The following is a 16,330-nucleotide window of genomic DNA, read 5'->3' on the forward strand; positions in this document are numbered from 1 at the left end:
CTGTCACTTGCATCTGGACAGCAGAAGAAACGGATGGGCTGAGTCAGAATGTGCAGTTTGCTGCTGAAGCTGCCATTCTGTCCCTCCATGCACCGACCTGGCATGCCCCGCATACAACCTGAGCTTAACCTGCACACAACATCAGCACTTTTCATCCTGATTCCCACATGTATGTCAGTAACTGACTGTGACAAAACACAAAAGAAACACAACAAACTGCCAGAACAGCTGCCATCACAGCTGATATAAATACATCACAAACTTGCACATGCGCTGTCATGAGTGTGCTGTGGATGCACCTCTGGAGGGCTTTGCAGTAAACTGGCAATTTTCCATTGCATCTTTGCTCACGTGTCTTGTCACTCAACCTGTCACCATGGAGATGAGCTCAGCTTCTCCGTGTCTCATGCTGTAGTGCACACACTGCAGCAGCAGAGGCAGGCACAGCTGACTCTGTCGCGCCTCACATGCAATCACATCTTTAAAGCATCCACTTGTGCGATGAAAGCACGAATGCCCTGAATGCATTGTCTCTATACATATATATATATATACATACATATATATATATATATATATATATGTATATATAAAACCACCACTAATGTGTTACACTCTTCACACTCAAGTGAAGTGATCCTTAAATGCATCTCAAGGTGAGCGTCACCTTTCTGAGACAGCATGAGGAGTGTTACACTCGCTGTGGATAAAAAGTTAGCAGCAGCACGTAAAGGGCAACTGCCACTTCAGATAAGTGTAATAAGTGGGATCACACCACCGATGGGGAGTGCAATGCAGGTGAGAGGTCATCACAACCTCCACAAACCAGTCACGCATAGGGAACACGTGCAATATAACAAGCGACATACATTTTGCATGGCTCACATATTTACATTACATCAAAGACAGAAGACACATGGATGCACGATAATATCGGCATGTCATCGGTATCAGCCGATATTGGCTTTGAAATAAAACATTGCAATCGGCCAACCTGCTGATAGTACAAACCAATTTTTTTTTAATTATTATTGACAAAGTCAACATGTACAAAACATCAATTATAAATTGAAGAGTATTTATCATATTTTGCACACTGAATAAATATTACAGGCACTAAAACACACTGTATTTCATGTCTCTGCCTGCTGGTGGCCCATCAGAATAAAGCTATGATTAATATGATTTTAATTCCATTAAAGAGAGACTTAATTATCACCAGAAGTAGGTGGGAGGAAAAAGTGTATATATCAATATCGGCCAAATAAGTTGTCATATGTTGCCGAATTGGATATCCACAAAAAATCCAATGCATCCCTAATAAGACCGCAATTAAAAGTTTTGCTTGAAAATTGGGAGGCATGATAAAAAACTATTTAAAAAACTTTAATTTGTTACCTATAATACAATGCAAAATTATTTTTGGCAAGCAGAGAGGTATTGTCATGTAATCCAAGGTTTATGAAGCAAAACTGTGTCCCCTCAAGACAGCTGGGCTGCGGTATATAATTACTTGCATTATGGCTGCAATAACCCAATAAGCCGTATATGAAAGAAAAGGGAAAGCACATTCCAACTCTTCTTGACTCATTTTACTACAAAACACTAAATATTAACTAGCGTATGAAATTCTGACAGCTAACAAGCGGACCCCCAAAATAAGACAAAAACTTCACGAGTTTTCCACATACATTAGTGGTGAAATGAACGTCAGATGAGATTATAAAACTCAATATTTTTCCTTACTGTGAATTTTGGGACTTCCTTTGTGCTCACTCGGAGGGAGGTCCGCAAACTGCACCCGGTGCCCCGACATTGTCCGTCCAAAACCTCTCAGGTCAGACCCACGCGACCGCCGACCGTCTTCTCTGTTTCAAAGTATCCGCTAACTTCCGAGCACGCGGGCTGAACTGCGTTGAGGTGAACGCGTCCCCGTGCGTTGTGCGCGTGGGAATCACACACGGACACACTCCACACCGGCGGGGAGCGTCTGTCATTGACTTTCGCTGTGCTCCCTGCGCGCCTCTGAGCTGAGTGTGTGCCAGTACTGCGGTGAAACAGTCCGCTCGGTCCAACTCTCACCTGCCCACTGCTCTGTGCACCAACACTTTCTGCTCCACAGAGAGCCACTATCTCTCCTCCCGCATTCAGAAACATAAAAACTTTTTTTTTTTATCCCTAATGTCCACATGACTGCATGGTTACGTCATCACTGTGAAGGTTTCTGGGGAAAAGATACATAATAAAGTTTCATAGGAAGCTGAATATACTGATGATTTAGGATATAAGAGACTATTGTGGGACCACGTGGGAAATATATTTTCCAGTTACTTTAATCAGGAAGTTGAGACAAAGTTTTACGTTATAATTAGCTCGGCAACTATTAATTAATTCATTAATTAGCAATAGACTTCATTTAAAAATCGTCTCCAAGCTTTAGCCCTATCATAGACCAGGTTTTGTCAGCTACATAGCCTACAGACCGGATTTAGACCATATTTTAAAATCATTTAATGTATTTAAAATACATTATAAACCTGTAAATACCTAAAAAAAAAAAAAAAAAAGTGCTGCGTTTACATTATGAATGTTTTTTTTTTTTTTTGTCAAACAAACACATTACTCTTTTATCTAGGCTAACACTAGACGACGACAAAAGTTTCATTTTTAAACCTTGAAAAATCGACTGATAATAGACATTTACTAAGCGTCTTTTCAACATTAAATTGCTTAGCTGACCATTACTTATTTCCAAAATATTAAACTGAACTCTGTGGAGTCCATTCACTCAATCCAGTAGGTTTTATAATCCCTCATTGTAATCTGTTTTGAAAGAGACACAAATTCCTTTTTATAATAAAGTAACTGTCAAAATGTATATGGGGGGCTATAATGCCATCTAATGGAAGAAAGAAGTAAAGCCTTCGGCAGGCTGATGCATCATAAAGCATGGGAAACCAACAATATTATGCAATTTGACACAGCTGCTGAACAAACTACTGTGTCAGAAATGACACATGCAGTTTCAAAATTGAACCAAAGAGCTGAATCATTTCCTCTCTGGCAAAATCTCAACAGGCTATTATATAAAACTGTAGACCTGCTGATGATCAAAGTTAAAGGTAGCCACTAAAACATGCTATATTCTTTTTTAATCCTCTGAAACCTGGATCAACATCAGTTTTCTTGTGCTGCATTTAGACACCTTTCACACATATTTAAACCTTTAAACCCCGAGCAACTACATATTGCAAGAAATTTGTAGATTAGAAAATATTTTCTAAAATGCCAATAAAAGCGTTAGAAAACTATGTTTTTAATTAACTTAATTTATAATTAAGTATTAATAATAACTTACATAATTATTTAGATTTTAAGCACTTTTTTCAGATCTTTGGTTTTGTTTTTATTGGGTTTTTCCCTAATTTCTTGCAGATTTTTGGGTCATTTCTTCTCAAGTTGCTCTTTGTCTTCTTCACATGATTTTGAAAGAAATCATATTTTCCAAGGTTTCAAAGGGTTAAGTATAACTCTTTTGCTTGCCTGTAGTGTTTAATTTATCTCTCACAAACATTTTCATTATTTGTTGAGGGGTATTTTGTAACGTGCTCTGCTGTTCACAAGTTTGTGATCGCCTCCTAAAAAAGCTTGACTAGGAAGGCTACAGTCAGTTTTTGAGTGGTCTTTCATGCTTTTAGGTTGTAAAAGAGTCCTCTTTACAAATATGTTATTTTGTATGAAGGTTTGCACACAAAACATTCATGTTTTACACATGGAGAATAAAATGCTGTACAATAGTTCTACAATAGACTCACAAGTGAAAGGGGTAGTTTGAATCATTTCACTTTTTGGGGGTCCAAAACTATTGCAAATATGAAATAATGCATTATTCATGTCTGAATTATACAGTTTATATTGAGGCAATATCAATATAGCCATTAGAAGAAAAACATCAACACGTCATTCCAAACTTTTGAATGGCGGTGTGGTGTATGAATCCACTATACAATGCCTTAGTACTAGAAAAAGACACTTCACTTGTGGACATAATCTTTTATAAAAGATTAAAATCAATTTTCTGAATTTTTACATGAAACATTTTTGTATAAATATTTTAAAAAGTACAGTACCTACTCAGCAGACGGACAGAGTCCAGCTGGTTAGCCATATCCCCTTGGAGACCAAAAACAGAGCTGAAAGACAGAAAATATTGGACTTACATTCACCAGAAACAGGACACTAAATTAATGATAATGTTGTTTTGTAACTGCTGAATTTACAAATAAGCAGCTGGTTCCTAACAAATCCATCATATGAACTCAAAGGGGATATTTCAGTGTCGTTACAACAGCTTGTTTCTTCTGCCTCCAACTGTTATAAAATCACTTATAAAAAAACAGCTTGAAACAAAACCACATAAATCCACAAATTACAGTGACAATGTACTTTAGCGCTACACAGTGACATTGAACTCTACGGCTTTCAGCTTCCACATAGCTTTGACACAACACAGGCCCCTTGTGATCGTGTACTGAGACCACAGTCACTTTATACACTATGTCCTGCCGCCTGACCTGACTGGGAGGCCGCAGGCTCCTGAGTCACTGCATGTAATAAATTCCAAACACCACTTTTTATTTCAGACAGCAGGGGGTGAAAGATGAATAGTTAACACATCACTTCATCTAACCAGATAAACAGTGTTTTACTGTATTTTGAAAAAAAGAGTACAATACTGCCAGAATTTGGTAATATTTTTCCACAATTTAGATTTTTGTAGTCGCCAGCATCCTATTATTATTTCACACTGTCAATACCCTAAATTACTTTAACAGTATATTACCCTTAAACGTATTACAGTATTCTAAAGTAGATTGTTATGTTTACAATCTAATATTGGCTCCAAAGAGCATCAAGATGTACAGTGTTTTACTGTATTTTGAAAAAACTGTAGATTACTGTTAGAATTTGGCTGCATTTTTTAAAGCAATTTGTTACAGTGTATGATAATCATCAATTGTCATACAGCAGTATACCTTAAAACTGGCACTATTGCAGCCATACAGGAACTTAAAATATTGCACCCACGAAGATGTTGCTGATGTTATCATTGTGATATTGAATAAAGATTTCTGTGGAAATGTACACAGGACACTTCATATGAGGCGATGAACATAAATTAGACATGAAATCACTCCACATCAGGTTTCTTTAAAGCTTTATTTGAAATAATTTGTCAAAAGCCTTAAAAAGAACTGGAATAACAGAAGAGGAACCTTTGCATTGTTCTAGAAGACAGAAATCAAACTCTCTGGCCTCCTCTGATAGGACGTTTGTGCAAAAGAGAGCAGCTGTACAGATATCAACAGTAGCCATAGAGACAAATGAAGTTGCTCTGTAATTGGCAACGGCCTACAAAGCACAAACATTATAGAAAAATAACAGATCTGCCGATAAAAAGGCAAATAAATACTCAAAGGCACTTCCATATAAAGAAACAGATCAGCAACAGTCATGTCAACATCATCCAAACCATCAAAAAGAACAAGCTCACACACACTTTCAAACACTTTCAGAAACCACTGCCGTATATTTGGCAACGCTGGTATAGAAAAACCAAAGTATGTGCACTGCACGTCCTTTCTCACACAATATAAATCTTATAAAAATAATTTCAAGCATGTAGAAACCAAGCAGAATCTGTGGTTCTGCCTTCTACTGTGTCAGTATGTATCATTTTATTCTCGATATTCAGTGTTTCTTTCACGCAGATCCGTTTTGCTCAATGTACATTTTGGATAAAGACGCAGCCATAGACTTTGCCAGCTCCTCATCTCTTTTCCTCTGCATCTGGGAGTGTCTGCACCAGTCCTCGTAGTCCGGGTTGGGGAGACACTTGTCCAGAAGGACGTCGTAGTGACCGTTACTCAGCCAGCTCAGCCAGATCGCCGCCTTGGAAGCATCCTCCTCCCCGAGATAGTGCACCATGGTGGAGACGGTGGGGCTCTCCAGGCTCCCCCCTGTTGTCAGGTGGATGTTGATGTTCAGCATCTGGCTCATGGCGAGGAGTTCAGGATAGCCGGCCCAGGCACCATCCTGGGCTGCGTTGATCAGGAACTCTCCTACATCCCCTTCGATGATGGGATTGAACTCATCCAAGTGGTCAGCAATGTGGTGCACCGTCTGCTCCCTCAGCTCGCCGTGTCTCGCCTGGTCCCCGTACGTGGCTTTGCACACAGCTCTGTACAGACAGTTGCCATCTGGAATGATGTGGTACCGATATTTGTGCCTCTCCTGGAGGTACTTGTTCTGTTTCTCCACTTCAGCCAAGTACCGGGTCACTTTGTTGTTGATATCTTCTCTCTCTTGGCATCTCTGTGGCGGTGCCTCCTGAAGAACGCTGAGCTCAAAGGCCCGTCTCTCATCTGATGCTGGAGCAGCTTCGCCGGTGCTCACATCCCGAAAATCTTCCTTTATGAGGTCATCGGGCTGGTCTCTGGAAGGATCTAGCTCCTCTTGGTGTAATGGGGCCCATCCATTGCTTCTGAAGGAGGCGTTAGTCACCGAAACTGTATCGTCCTCACTTGAATCTCCAAACACCCTCTTGTTTTCTTCTGTTCTGGGTCTACACATGTTCATACTGTTGAAAATACGATTTTCAACCAGCTCTGGACAGTCAAAAAGCTCATCCGTCCCATTTCTCAGATGATCAATCAAGTCCACAATCACATCAGAGTCATCACAGAGGATACTTTCACTATTATGGGAGACGGGAGAAGGCGGTTTTGTCTTGGACTCCCTCAAAACATGGACAGGGACAGACCTCTCCACCCCATCAGGTCTGCGGATTAATATCTCAGCAGTCGATGTGAAGTAAACTGGCCTTATAGACGGAGCTTCGTAACACGAAAAGGCAGGCATGTTTGCGGAAGAAGCAGTCTCTCTCTCCGGATCCCCGTTGGCTGTTGAAGTTGCGCCTGGTTGTGGAAATCCTGCTTTAGGGGCGTCAGAGGAGCTCGGTGTTGTCCCGTTCACGCGCTCAGATCCGGTCGATAAAGTTATTGTAACTTTGCGAGACGACCTCGGGTAGTGTGTCAGCACACTGTTGTACAGCTGCATTTTGAAGGAGTCCTTTATACTGAACGCCGCAGCCGGGCTCTTACGGAGAGATGACAACAACGTCTAAAAATACGCCCCATGTCATCAACAACAGCGGAGTTGTAGGGGACGTTTCCACGGTCCTCGGTCCTCATATCATTGACACACGGAGACGAGCAGACTGTCCAATTTAGACTTCTTGCGTCATTTGCTGTTGGGGTGCCTCCCTAATTTTAGACTTCGAGCTGAAACAAGACACGGGCTGCTTTAACGGGGTCAAGTCAGACCGCATGACACCAATACGTCTTCCGTCGATATGCTTTCAAAATAAAATTCTTATTGGCGAACTTTTTTTACCGTTTAAAAAACGTGAAAAACTATCCTGCTATAACATGATTTTTGTTGTTTTTTTCTTCTTTTTCTGAACATAATTGTTTCTGTTCTCATCTGCCTGTCCCTTCTTATGTTATAATTGTAATTATATCATATCTGAACCGGGTGCGTGTGTGTGTATATATATATATATATATATATATATATACATATATATATATATATATATGAGAGAGAGAGAGAGAGAGAGAGAGTAATTTATAAAGAAATTTAAATAACTTTTAACTCACTGGCTCTGGCAGGTAGAGAAAGAGGGCCCTCCCTGTCCTGTTCCTCCTCAGGTGTGTATGAACAACTATCCAACATGTCCGGCACATTTTCTGTCCGTGGGCGTTTGAAAACCAAACGTCCATTTTGACATTTCAATTTCCAAACTTAAATTCGTTTAGCTAACTACTAGGTAGTTTTGAGGGCGGCGAGCGGTAAACGTTAACTGGTACGTGGTCGCACGTGAGTGACGTCACGACGCAACGTGACTATTTCTAGTAAGGCCTCTACCGAGAGCGGATGAGTGGTACCAAAATGATAACGAGAATGAGACTATTATTTTGAAGGTAACATCGGCTGATGTCCGGTGTTGTTCACGCTGCTGGTATGCGGCTTGACGCATTTCTCCACTTTCACGTCCCGACTGTGTCAGTGGATCAGTGTTTGACCACAAGTCGACAAATGTAAAACATTTGTCACAGTCACAGCTCTTGAGCGATGATGTGTAAAATAGTAACGTGTTAAAGTAGACACATTTTCTTTTTACTCTGTTTAGTCGAAACAAACCCCCTTGACTCCTGAGCTCATGTATAGAGCAGGCTAGAATTAAAGTTATTTCCAAGCCAAGCTGGATGTTGGCAGATATATTATCGAGGTTTAATAAGAACATTGAACATTTTTTGAATATATACAACATCTCTCCTTTATACGCCATTAAATAAAATATGTAATTTTTATAGCCTATAATTAAAACTGAACTTAACAAAAACTCACAAAAAAGACAAAAATGTAAATAAGTATATTGTATTACATAAATGAATAATGATTTTTTTTTTTAAACTACCAGTGTGCTGTTTTAAAAGGCCTGCCAAATAAATAATGAACTTCTACCAGCACTACAATTGGATCTATTAGTATTATTACAATTACTAACATCATTTTGGATTTTAATTTTGTGGATAATGGATGCTGATTATTATTATTATATAAATAATAGAGTATGACACACAGTGTAAAATAATGGAAGTGGTTGATGTTGACTTACCAGCAGCAGCAGACTGCTACATGCCAAACCTGCTCAGTTTCTATTTTTAACACATTGACTGTTTCAGCTTGATCACTTGAAACAGAATCAGAGTACCAGCATTTTGGAAGAATGTGAGTGCTTAATATAGATATTACCTCAGTGGAGTCAGTCAAAAATGCAGCTGTAGAGAAAAACCTAAACATGAAAAAACAAAAACAAAAAAAATTAATATACACAATTATGTTAGACTGCCGTGGGTTTCCAATTTTAATTTCTAAAAACTGTCAACGCGTACTAAAATATTAGAGAGCTGAGTCCCTCTTGGATAGATCACATAGCCTATAATCTTGAAAATGATAAGAATTTTTCAAAATTTGACATCCTTACCTATTATATATATGTGCATCATTGACATTATTATAGTGATGTGATTGTTTCGCAAAAAGGCCTCCTAACACTTTGTGTAGCGTAATCAAGTAATAAAATATAATATGGGGTGATTTGGTTATGTTTCCAAAGCATTTTACAGGTTACCAAAAACAAGATTTTTTTTTTAATTTAATTTTTTTAAAAAGGCATTGAGCAGCTTGGTAAGACATGTTTCACAGATCACAAGATACTGGTAGATTTATGAATATATATATATTTTTAAATCATAGGAAAAATATCTAGGGAAAAGGGAAAAAAATATATACTATAGCTATAACAACATTAGAACTATATTTAGAATCACCATAATTGTATACTTGAAATTATGGTACAAAAATTATTACTATTTTTAATCACCTTTTTAGGTCATTGACCTGTTTTTGTTTCGTTTTTTAGTTTTTTGTGCTAATTTTCAGGTTATTTCCTTGTACTTTTTTTGGAACAATTGTTATTTCTTGGATAATTTCATCTTAACTTGCTCATTGCCTTCTTACCATGTTTTCGAAAGATTTTAAGCCAATTTGTTTAGGTCTCAAAGGGTTAAAAGGGGGGAAAAAAAGTCATGTTGAGTTGCACAGCAGCCCATTAACCATCAGAGGGAGTCCGATGACCTTATGTCCTGCAAAGTGTTGTTATGTTGACATAAAGTACCACAAATTCACACACGGAGGCGACATTTAGCTTCACTGAGAGACATGGACGCCTGTCTGGAACAAATGCATGCAAAGAGGCGATGCTACAGCAGCTGTCGCAAGGTTGTGCAGCGCATACAAATGAGCGCATTGATCGCTTCCTACGCCGTACTGTTGTCTTTAGTAACCTGAACTGGTGCACTAACCTCCAGCTGGGACGAGCTTGGCTCAACATCCTCCCTGTTTTACACCAACATATATATATTGTTTTTACACATATTCTCATTTTTGTGAGAAATTAGAGCGACACTCATTGCGATAATGTTAATATTTTGGGGGAAAGACGCATAAATGACAAGAAAAACGTCAGTCGGTGTTGCAAAATAATAAGCTGCAACAGTGACGACACTGGAGTGGAGAGAGTGCATGAACACATCCGCTATTACTAAACACAATATGGGTCACTTGTGGTTACACACGATAATATGCTTATATGATGAGCTCACAAGTGCATTTATAGACAGCAACTAAATGCCACAGATTATTCCGCACGGTGTGAGGATAAAACAAATTGCGCCAAACTTAGTGCCAAATACCACACAAACCACAATGTGCAAAAATAAATAAATAAATAAATAAATAAATCCTGTAGAAGTAATGTTGTGATATTTCATCGAGGTTGTTATTTACATGAGATGTTACCACGAGGTCCGCAGTGCTCTACGCGAGCCTGTTGTTGTCACTCTGACCGCGCGCTCAAATCAACGCCTCCCCGCGCTTTATGATTTAATAAACAAGGTGTTGTTGTTTATTTTGGCTTTTGTTAGGGGGGGGGGGGTCTGCAGCAGTATTAGCTTTGCGAGACTGTATCCATGTCAGTGGAACAAGCCATGCTGATGTCAGAGATTTTTCCTCTGCCCTCCGCGGTGGGAGGATCTCTGTGCGTTGAGTCACGCAGCTGTCAAAGATAGCTGTCACCCAGTTTCAGGATCAAACACACAGTCAATGAGAAAAGGGCTTTGAGCCGAAGGGACGCGGAGATCTCAGGTAACCCCCTTTACATCTACCGATAAGGACGAGCAGAGAAACAATCCAAAAAAGGGGGAGGAAGAATAAGTTTTGATGAATAAGGATTTTTCGGGTATTCGGATACACGCTGGGAATATCTGGAGAAAAGAAACACAACACAAAGACAATTTTCTTCTGCGCTTGACGAGGGAAAAGTGGGCATTTTCGCACGGAGATGAAGACGAAAAAAGGTATGTTGGATTGCTTTTCAGATAAATAAAGTCAAAATGAGTTTAGATGAGCGGAGACAGAGCGATTAACAGAGCGATTTCCCCTCATATGCAAACCATGCAGTCTATTGTTTCCTTTCCAGACATGACAGGGGGCTTTTTCTGCCATGTGCTGGCGCGATGTCAAAAGTCGATATAGCTAGGGTTTAACAAAAAAATGTGTTGTTTCGAAATACGTTTTAATCGAGTTAAACACACAATAATACATAACTGTTTCGCCATGTGTGTTGTTTGTTTCTTGTCACAGTCTAATTCCGCTAACTTTACATCTGGTATAAAACGTCAAAACCCAACGAAAAGAGGGTTTCTTTTAGTTTGAAAACACGCTAACTGAAGTGACGGACGCTACATTTGTGTCGAAGTTTGACAAAAGTTTGGCGACTATTGTGAGCTGAAGTTACATTTTCACAACCGCGAAGTCTCAACCAAAACACACACTTAGCACATTTTATCCATCAAACACGAGCGGAAACACGCTCAGCACCTTTTGAATGTATCAAAATCCAAATGTAGGCTAATGTTCATCCTGACCTCATTGTGGGAAGTTGCTGCTGCCTTGTTACATTCATGGACCTCGTGGTGCAGCGCGCACACACACAATAGAAACCCCCTTACAAGTTGTTTAAACTTACAAAACCAGCGTCTTAATGGCTCTAAAACCCATTTCCTGCCTTCTATGTTCAGCTAAGATATTTCAGAGGGAGTTAAGTTTATGGCGAACTCACTGTTTGTATGTAGAAACTTTTGAATTGCATACAAAGAACCACGCAGCCCTAGATTCTTTTGTTTAGTCTGGAGACGCTGATTTGCAACAGGTCTCCCCTCCCCCTTCCCCTCTCTCCAGCCTACGTAATTACCTCATCCTGTTGGCCGCACAGACTTGGGAACTTTCTTACTCCTTTCCCACTACTTTGCCTCAGAGTGGGCAGTATTGGGGAGTGGATTAAATATCCTCTGAAACTTAAATCAGCATTTTCTTAATGGAGTCTGGGCTGCCTGCTCAGAAAGCTGCATGTCTTTGTGTAAACAGTGACCTAAACATCATAACAGCATAAAAAAAGTACTTTTGTGTATGCGACTTGTGTCAAATGGACCCCACTTTTTACACAATTTAACATATGCTTAAAAAAAACTAATTTCTGACTAAAAATCTGATTTAAGTTTAACAGCAGGTTTGTTTTCCCTTCATTCTGTGTAATTCAAAGGCCCAAATCCTGTTTGATCATGATTGACTTTGATTAGACATGCCTAAAAACACCAACTTAAATAAGAAAGCAGCCCTCTAATCTTCACAAATACACTGCTGCCTCTCTTCAAAACAAAATCTCCCTTTATACCGGGATTGTTCTTGTGGTCGGCACAGTGTACTTTAAACATCCAAGCATGCAAGGTGTGCTGCCCGTCTGTGCAATAGACCTGGTTTGTATTTGTTGAGGCAGGTTTTATAACTGACACAGCATCAGACCAGCCTTTGTGACGTCCCCCGCCCCTCCATCCCTCCCTCCCCCCTCCTCCTCTCACTCCACACACCCTCCCTCACTCCTTATATGAATCACATGGCTGAACTTGACAGCTTGCTTCTGACACATCAGCTGCCTCCCAGACAGCTTGTGTTTGGTGAACGGCTGCGGCAGAGCGGCTGACGACGGGGTGGCTGACATAAGAGGGTGCATATTCTTTTGTCCTGTCCTCACACACTCTTGCACTCGCCTGCGCAGGTTTGATGATGCTGTCGGGGAGTGAGACGGATGATGAGGACAGCGTGGACGCCCCTCTGGATCTGTCGTCCAGCTCTGGGAGCAACGGGAAGAGGAAACGGCGGGGTAATCTGCCCAAGGAGTCCGTTCAGATCCTCAGGGACTGGCTGTATGAACACCGTTACAACGCGTACCCCTCTGAGCAGGAGAAAGCACTCCTGTCCAAGCAGACTCAGCTCTCTACACTACAGGTACGGACACGGATATGACAGAAAAGATTAAATTACTTAACCTTTTTTCCACTATTAAACCGTCAGAGTGTAAACAGACCATTTTTAAAGTCAAGAGGAAGCAAGCGTGAGCTTGACTGAATCATTTCCTGCCTAGATGACAAACAAAACATGACACATAAACAGTGAATTGAAGGTCATCCAAACCAGCTTGATGTTGCAACATTAAAGTCTGAGACAACGTGAGTAAACTCACTCCCTGAGCTGAGGGCTTGGCTGAGGCACTTGGACAGGAATTTCCCTCCCTCCAGCCCCTTTCCATCCCAGCTGTCTGGGAACAATGCAGAGTCATTTACATGGTTAGAGCTGCAAGTCTCCCTGAGCCAGTTACGACTAGCCTGGAGGAGGGAGGGAAAAAAGAGGAGAGATGACTGTGATTAGTGCTGTGACAAAGGAGATTACTTTTTATTAAAGACTATTTATAAATACAGGGTCAAGAATTCCAAACTTTTTTTGCTGAAATGTAATGTTTTGTTGCTCATACTTTGACATCACAATCTTTGGTCTGCTTTTTCATGTCTGCATGACACACAGAAGATGCCAATAATGTGAAATCCACAGCCTTTTGTGTGAAATAGTGTGTGCTGTTTGCTTTTTTTCGTTTTGATTTCTCTGTTGAAAACACATGTGCAATCTGCACCTGGGGATAAGTGTACCCGCAGATTTTCTTTTAAATTGCATGGCAGAACGGAAGTGAGGCAGTTTTCTCAAAGCATGGTTTTTTGTTGTTGTCTTCTCCAGGTGTGCAACTGGTTCATAAACGCCCGGCGGCGACTTCTTCCAGAGATGCTGAGAAAAGACGGCAAAGACCCGAACCAGTTTACCATCTCCAGAAAAGGCAGCAAAGCAGGCGACAGCTTCTCTGACAGCTCTCAGTCCCCAAAACACAGCAGTCCTGCAGCCGTTACAGAGGAGAGCTACGACAAACGTGTTCTCCACCCTTCCAGCTTCGAGCCCACCATGCCCGGTGTCCTGAGGAAGGCGGCGTCTCCCTCCATACCTTCTCCAACCTCCTTGTCTCCTTCTCCGGGTCTCCTGCCCACCCGCCCTTCTGTCATCTGTCACACCACTGTCACCACAGCAATGCAGGCCAGCCCGACAGCCGCCCACCCCTCTGTGCCAGGAATGAACTGCGACAGGGCGGCAGAGCTGCTGCAGGCTGCGCAGGTCCAGGCGCTGCTCAGGTGCCAGGATGAAGGGCCCGGCAGCCAGCAGCTCCCCACCACTACCACCATCCTCAGCAGCGCCGGCATGGAGGGCAACCTGAGCCCCCGCAGCGGGCTCTTCAACACCCCTCCCCCCACCCCTCCAGACCTCACACAAGACTTCAGCGGCTTCCAGCTCCTGGTGGACGTGGCCCTCAAACGGGCTGCAGAGATGGAGCTGCAAGCCAAACAGCTGGTCTCCTAAAAGTGACAGAAGAAGAAGAGTGAACAGAGACTGACTTTGTGTCTCGACTGTGGACCTCCCCCTGAGTTCAGTGACTCATCTGCACGCAACAGAGAACAAATCCACACGAAAGCCTGATCATTTCTATTTTTGGTATACCAATCAAATTGATGAGGATGTTTTTTTTATTGAGAAAAAAAAACTGTATCAAGGTGCCTTGGCTGTAAGTTGTTTATTCATTTCACATACATGCGTATGTATCTACATGTGTATCTTATTTGCACACAGGGACCAAAAATGTTATCAGAGAAATGCTGCCTGTCTTATGTCTTTTCATTATACTGTTTATCATTTTAGAGAAGAGGTAGAGTCGGCCCTCCTTTCAGAGACCGATCAGATTGTTCGCGTCCACACACGTTTACTGCTAAACATTTCAGAGATCAGTTCATGATTGGTCTGCCTCGTTTGTTTGCACACTAAAGGCAGAGGAAGGTCATCTCAGTGTCTTAAACATACTTTGCTCTCAACATCTATGACAAACTTATTCACTACTGTAGTAAATGTTATGTGTTTTCATGAGTATAAGTATAGTTTTGATTTTGTAATTTTACTTTTAGCTATTTTAAAAGAAAAAAAAACCCTCTTTGCTTTTGTTTTTTTTTTTTTTTACTTTTTTTTCCCCCACCAAGGGATATTTCAGATGACCAATGTAGCAGGTTCTTAGTCTGAGCCTTCATCCCATCACTCAGCGAAAACGACGGCCAGTGGACTGGAAAATTAAACACTACAGATGTCTTTTCTGAATGTGCTGTTTTACGACCCGACAAAAACGGCATTTTTGAAATCACCAAAAAAAAAAAAAAAGAAGCATTTTCATGTATAATAGGACCATGTGTATAGTTAATGTGACATGATGCCCAATGATGTGATTTCTTTTCATACTGTGCAATGTTTGTGGCAAATAGGGGTCACATGGGATTCAAATAAAGTTTTGTTTTTCTACATCTCAGAATTGATCATTTGGTATTTTCCCCTGCTGCAGGTCCCTCGGATCACGCGCATTTATACAGGCTGTGTTCTTGTAAATCCCACTGAACTTTCTGAAGATTACTGATTCATCCCTTAAGGATGAGGAGAGCATATTGAGTCAGAACGTTCAGTAAATAAAAGGAGAGAGAGCAGGAGGACAGAAATAGTATAGCGCTCATGTCTTTTCACAGGCTACCGTTAGGCATTCAGAGACATTCCTGTGTGTGAGAGGTTTACAACAGCTCCTGCCAATTAGCATAATCCTGCATAAATTAACACGAGCAAACGGCAGACGTCAACAGTTTCTTGCCAGCGGGGCTTTATGTGTGCCTGCATCTCAATAGAGTCAATGTAAGTCAGCTTACAACTGAGTGCGCTGGCTCGTTCAAGGCTAGGAGGACAGCTGTTCCCTTCTGGTCCTGCTAAAGCTTCTCTATTGGCCTCAATAGGATTTGTTGTCTATATTTACAGAGACAGCCACCCTTTCATTTATTACATGATCTTCTCTAAAGCTCAACAACAATCTATTTTTCCGATTTGAAAGGAATAAAAAAAAACCTCGCTGACGTTGCTTTTAGTTTCATTAAGAAAAACAATCAGAACTACATCTTCACTAATCAGCGAGCTCGAATAGGCTGTTTGATCTAAAAGGAAATGGCGAGGTAATCACTTAAAGGAATACTTCATCCCCCAAATAACAATTGGTATATCAGTTACTCACCCTGCGTTTTGTGAAATTTCTGAAGAAATTGTGTTTTTAGCACGTCTTCACGGTGAATGAGTAATCCAAAAACGGAGAAAATCTGTGATGAATGGAAGTCATAGGGGTCCACGTTTTATA

The 16,330-nt window shown here is 40.9% G+C and overlaps 3 protein-coding genes across 4 annotated transcripts in view; 1 reads left to right on the forward strand and 2 right to left on the reverse strand.

The window, feature by feature from the left end:
* Window positions 1-2,116, reverse strand: part of LOC121960821 (sickle tail protein homolog) — a 136,231-nt gene extending 134,115 nt beyond the window's left edge. Inside the window, exon 1 of one of the 2 annotated variants that reach the window (XM_088072090.1) lies at window positions 1,747-2,116. In XM_088072090.1, the coding sequence (XP_087928216.1) occupies window positions 1,747-1,816 (70 nt within the window). In that variant the 5' untranslated portion in view covers window positions 1,817-2,116. The remainder of the gene's footprint in view (window positions 1-1,746) is intronic. The other variant, XM_088072092.1, reaches the window with a different exon arrangement.
* A 3,085-nt stretch (window positions 2,117-5,201) lies between these two features.
* On the reverse strand, window positions 5,202-7,380 carry otud1 (OTU deubiquitinase 1). The gene has a single exon (XM_042510546.2). The coding sequence runs from the start codon at window positions 7,117-7,119 to the stop codon at window positions 5,764-5,766; it is 1,356 nt and encodes a 451-aa protein (XP_042366480.1). The 5' UTR covers window positions 7,120-7,380; the 3' UTR covers window positions 5,202-5,763.
* A 3,336-nt stretch (window positions 7,381-10,716) lies between these two features.
* On the forward strand, window positions 10,717-15,464 carry tgif1 (TGFB-induced factor homeobox 1). The gene is made up of 3 exons (XM_042510820.2): window positions 10,717-11,045; window positions 12,803-13,032; window positions 13,813-15,464. The coding sequence occupies exons 1-3, from the start codon at window positions 11,030-11,032 to the stop codon at window positions 14,479-14,481; spliced, it is 915 nt and encodes a 304-aa protein (XP_042366754.1). The 5' UTR covers window positions 10,717-11,029; the 3' UTR covers window positions 14,482-15,464.
* The last annotated feature ends 866 nt before the right edge of the window (window positions 15,465-16,330 follow it).

Source organism: Plectropomus leopardus, chromosome 21, assembly GCF_026936395.1.
Source record: "Plectropomus leopardus strain MGB_pleo_1.0 chromosome 21, ASM2693639v1, whole genome shotgun sequence".
NCBI lineage: Eukaryota > Metazoa > Chordata > Actinopteri > Perciformes > Serranidae > Plectropomus > Plectropomus leopardus.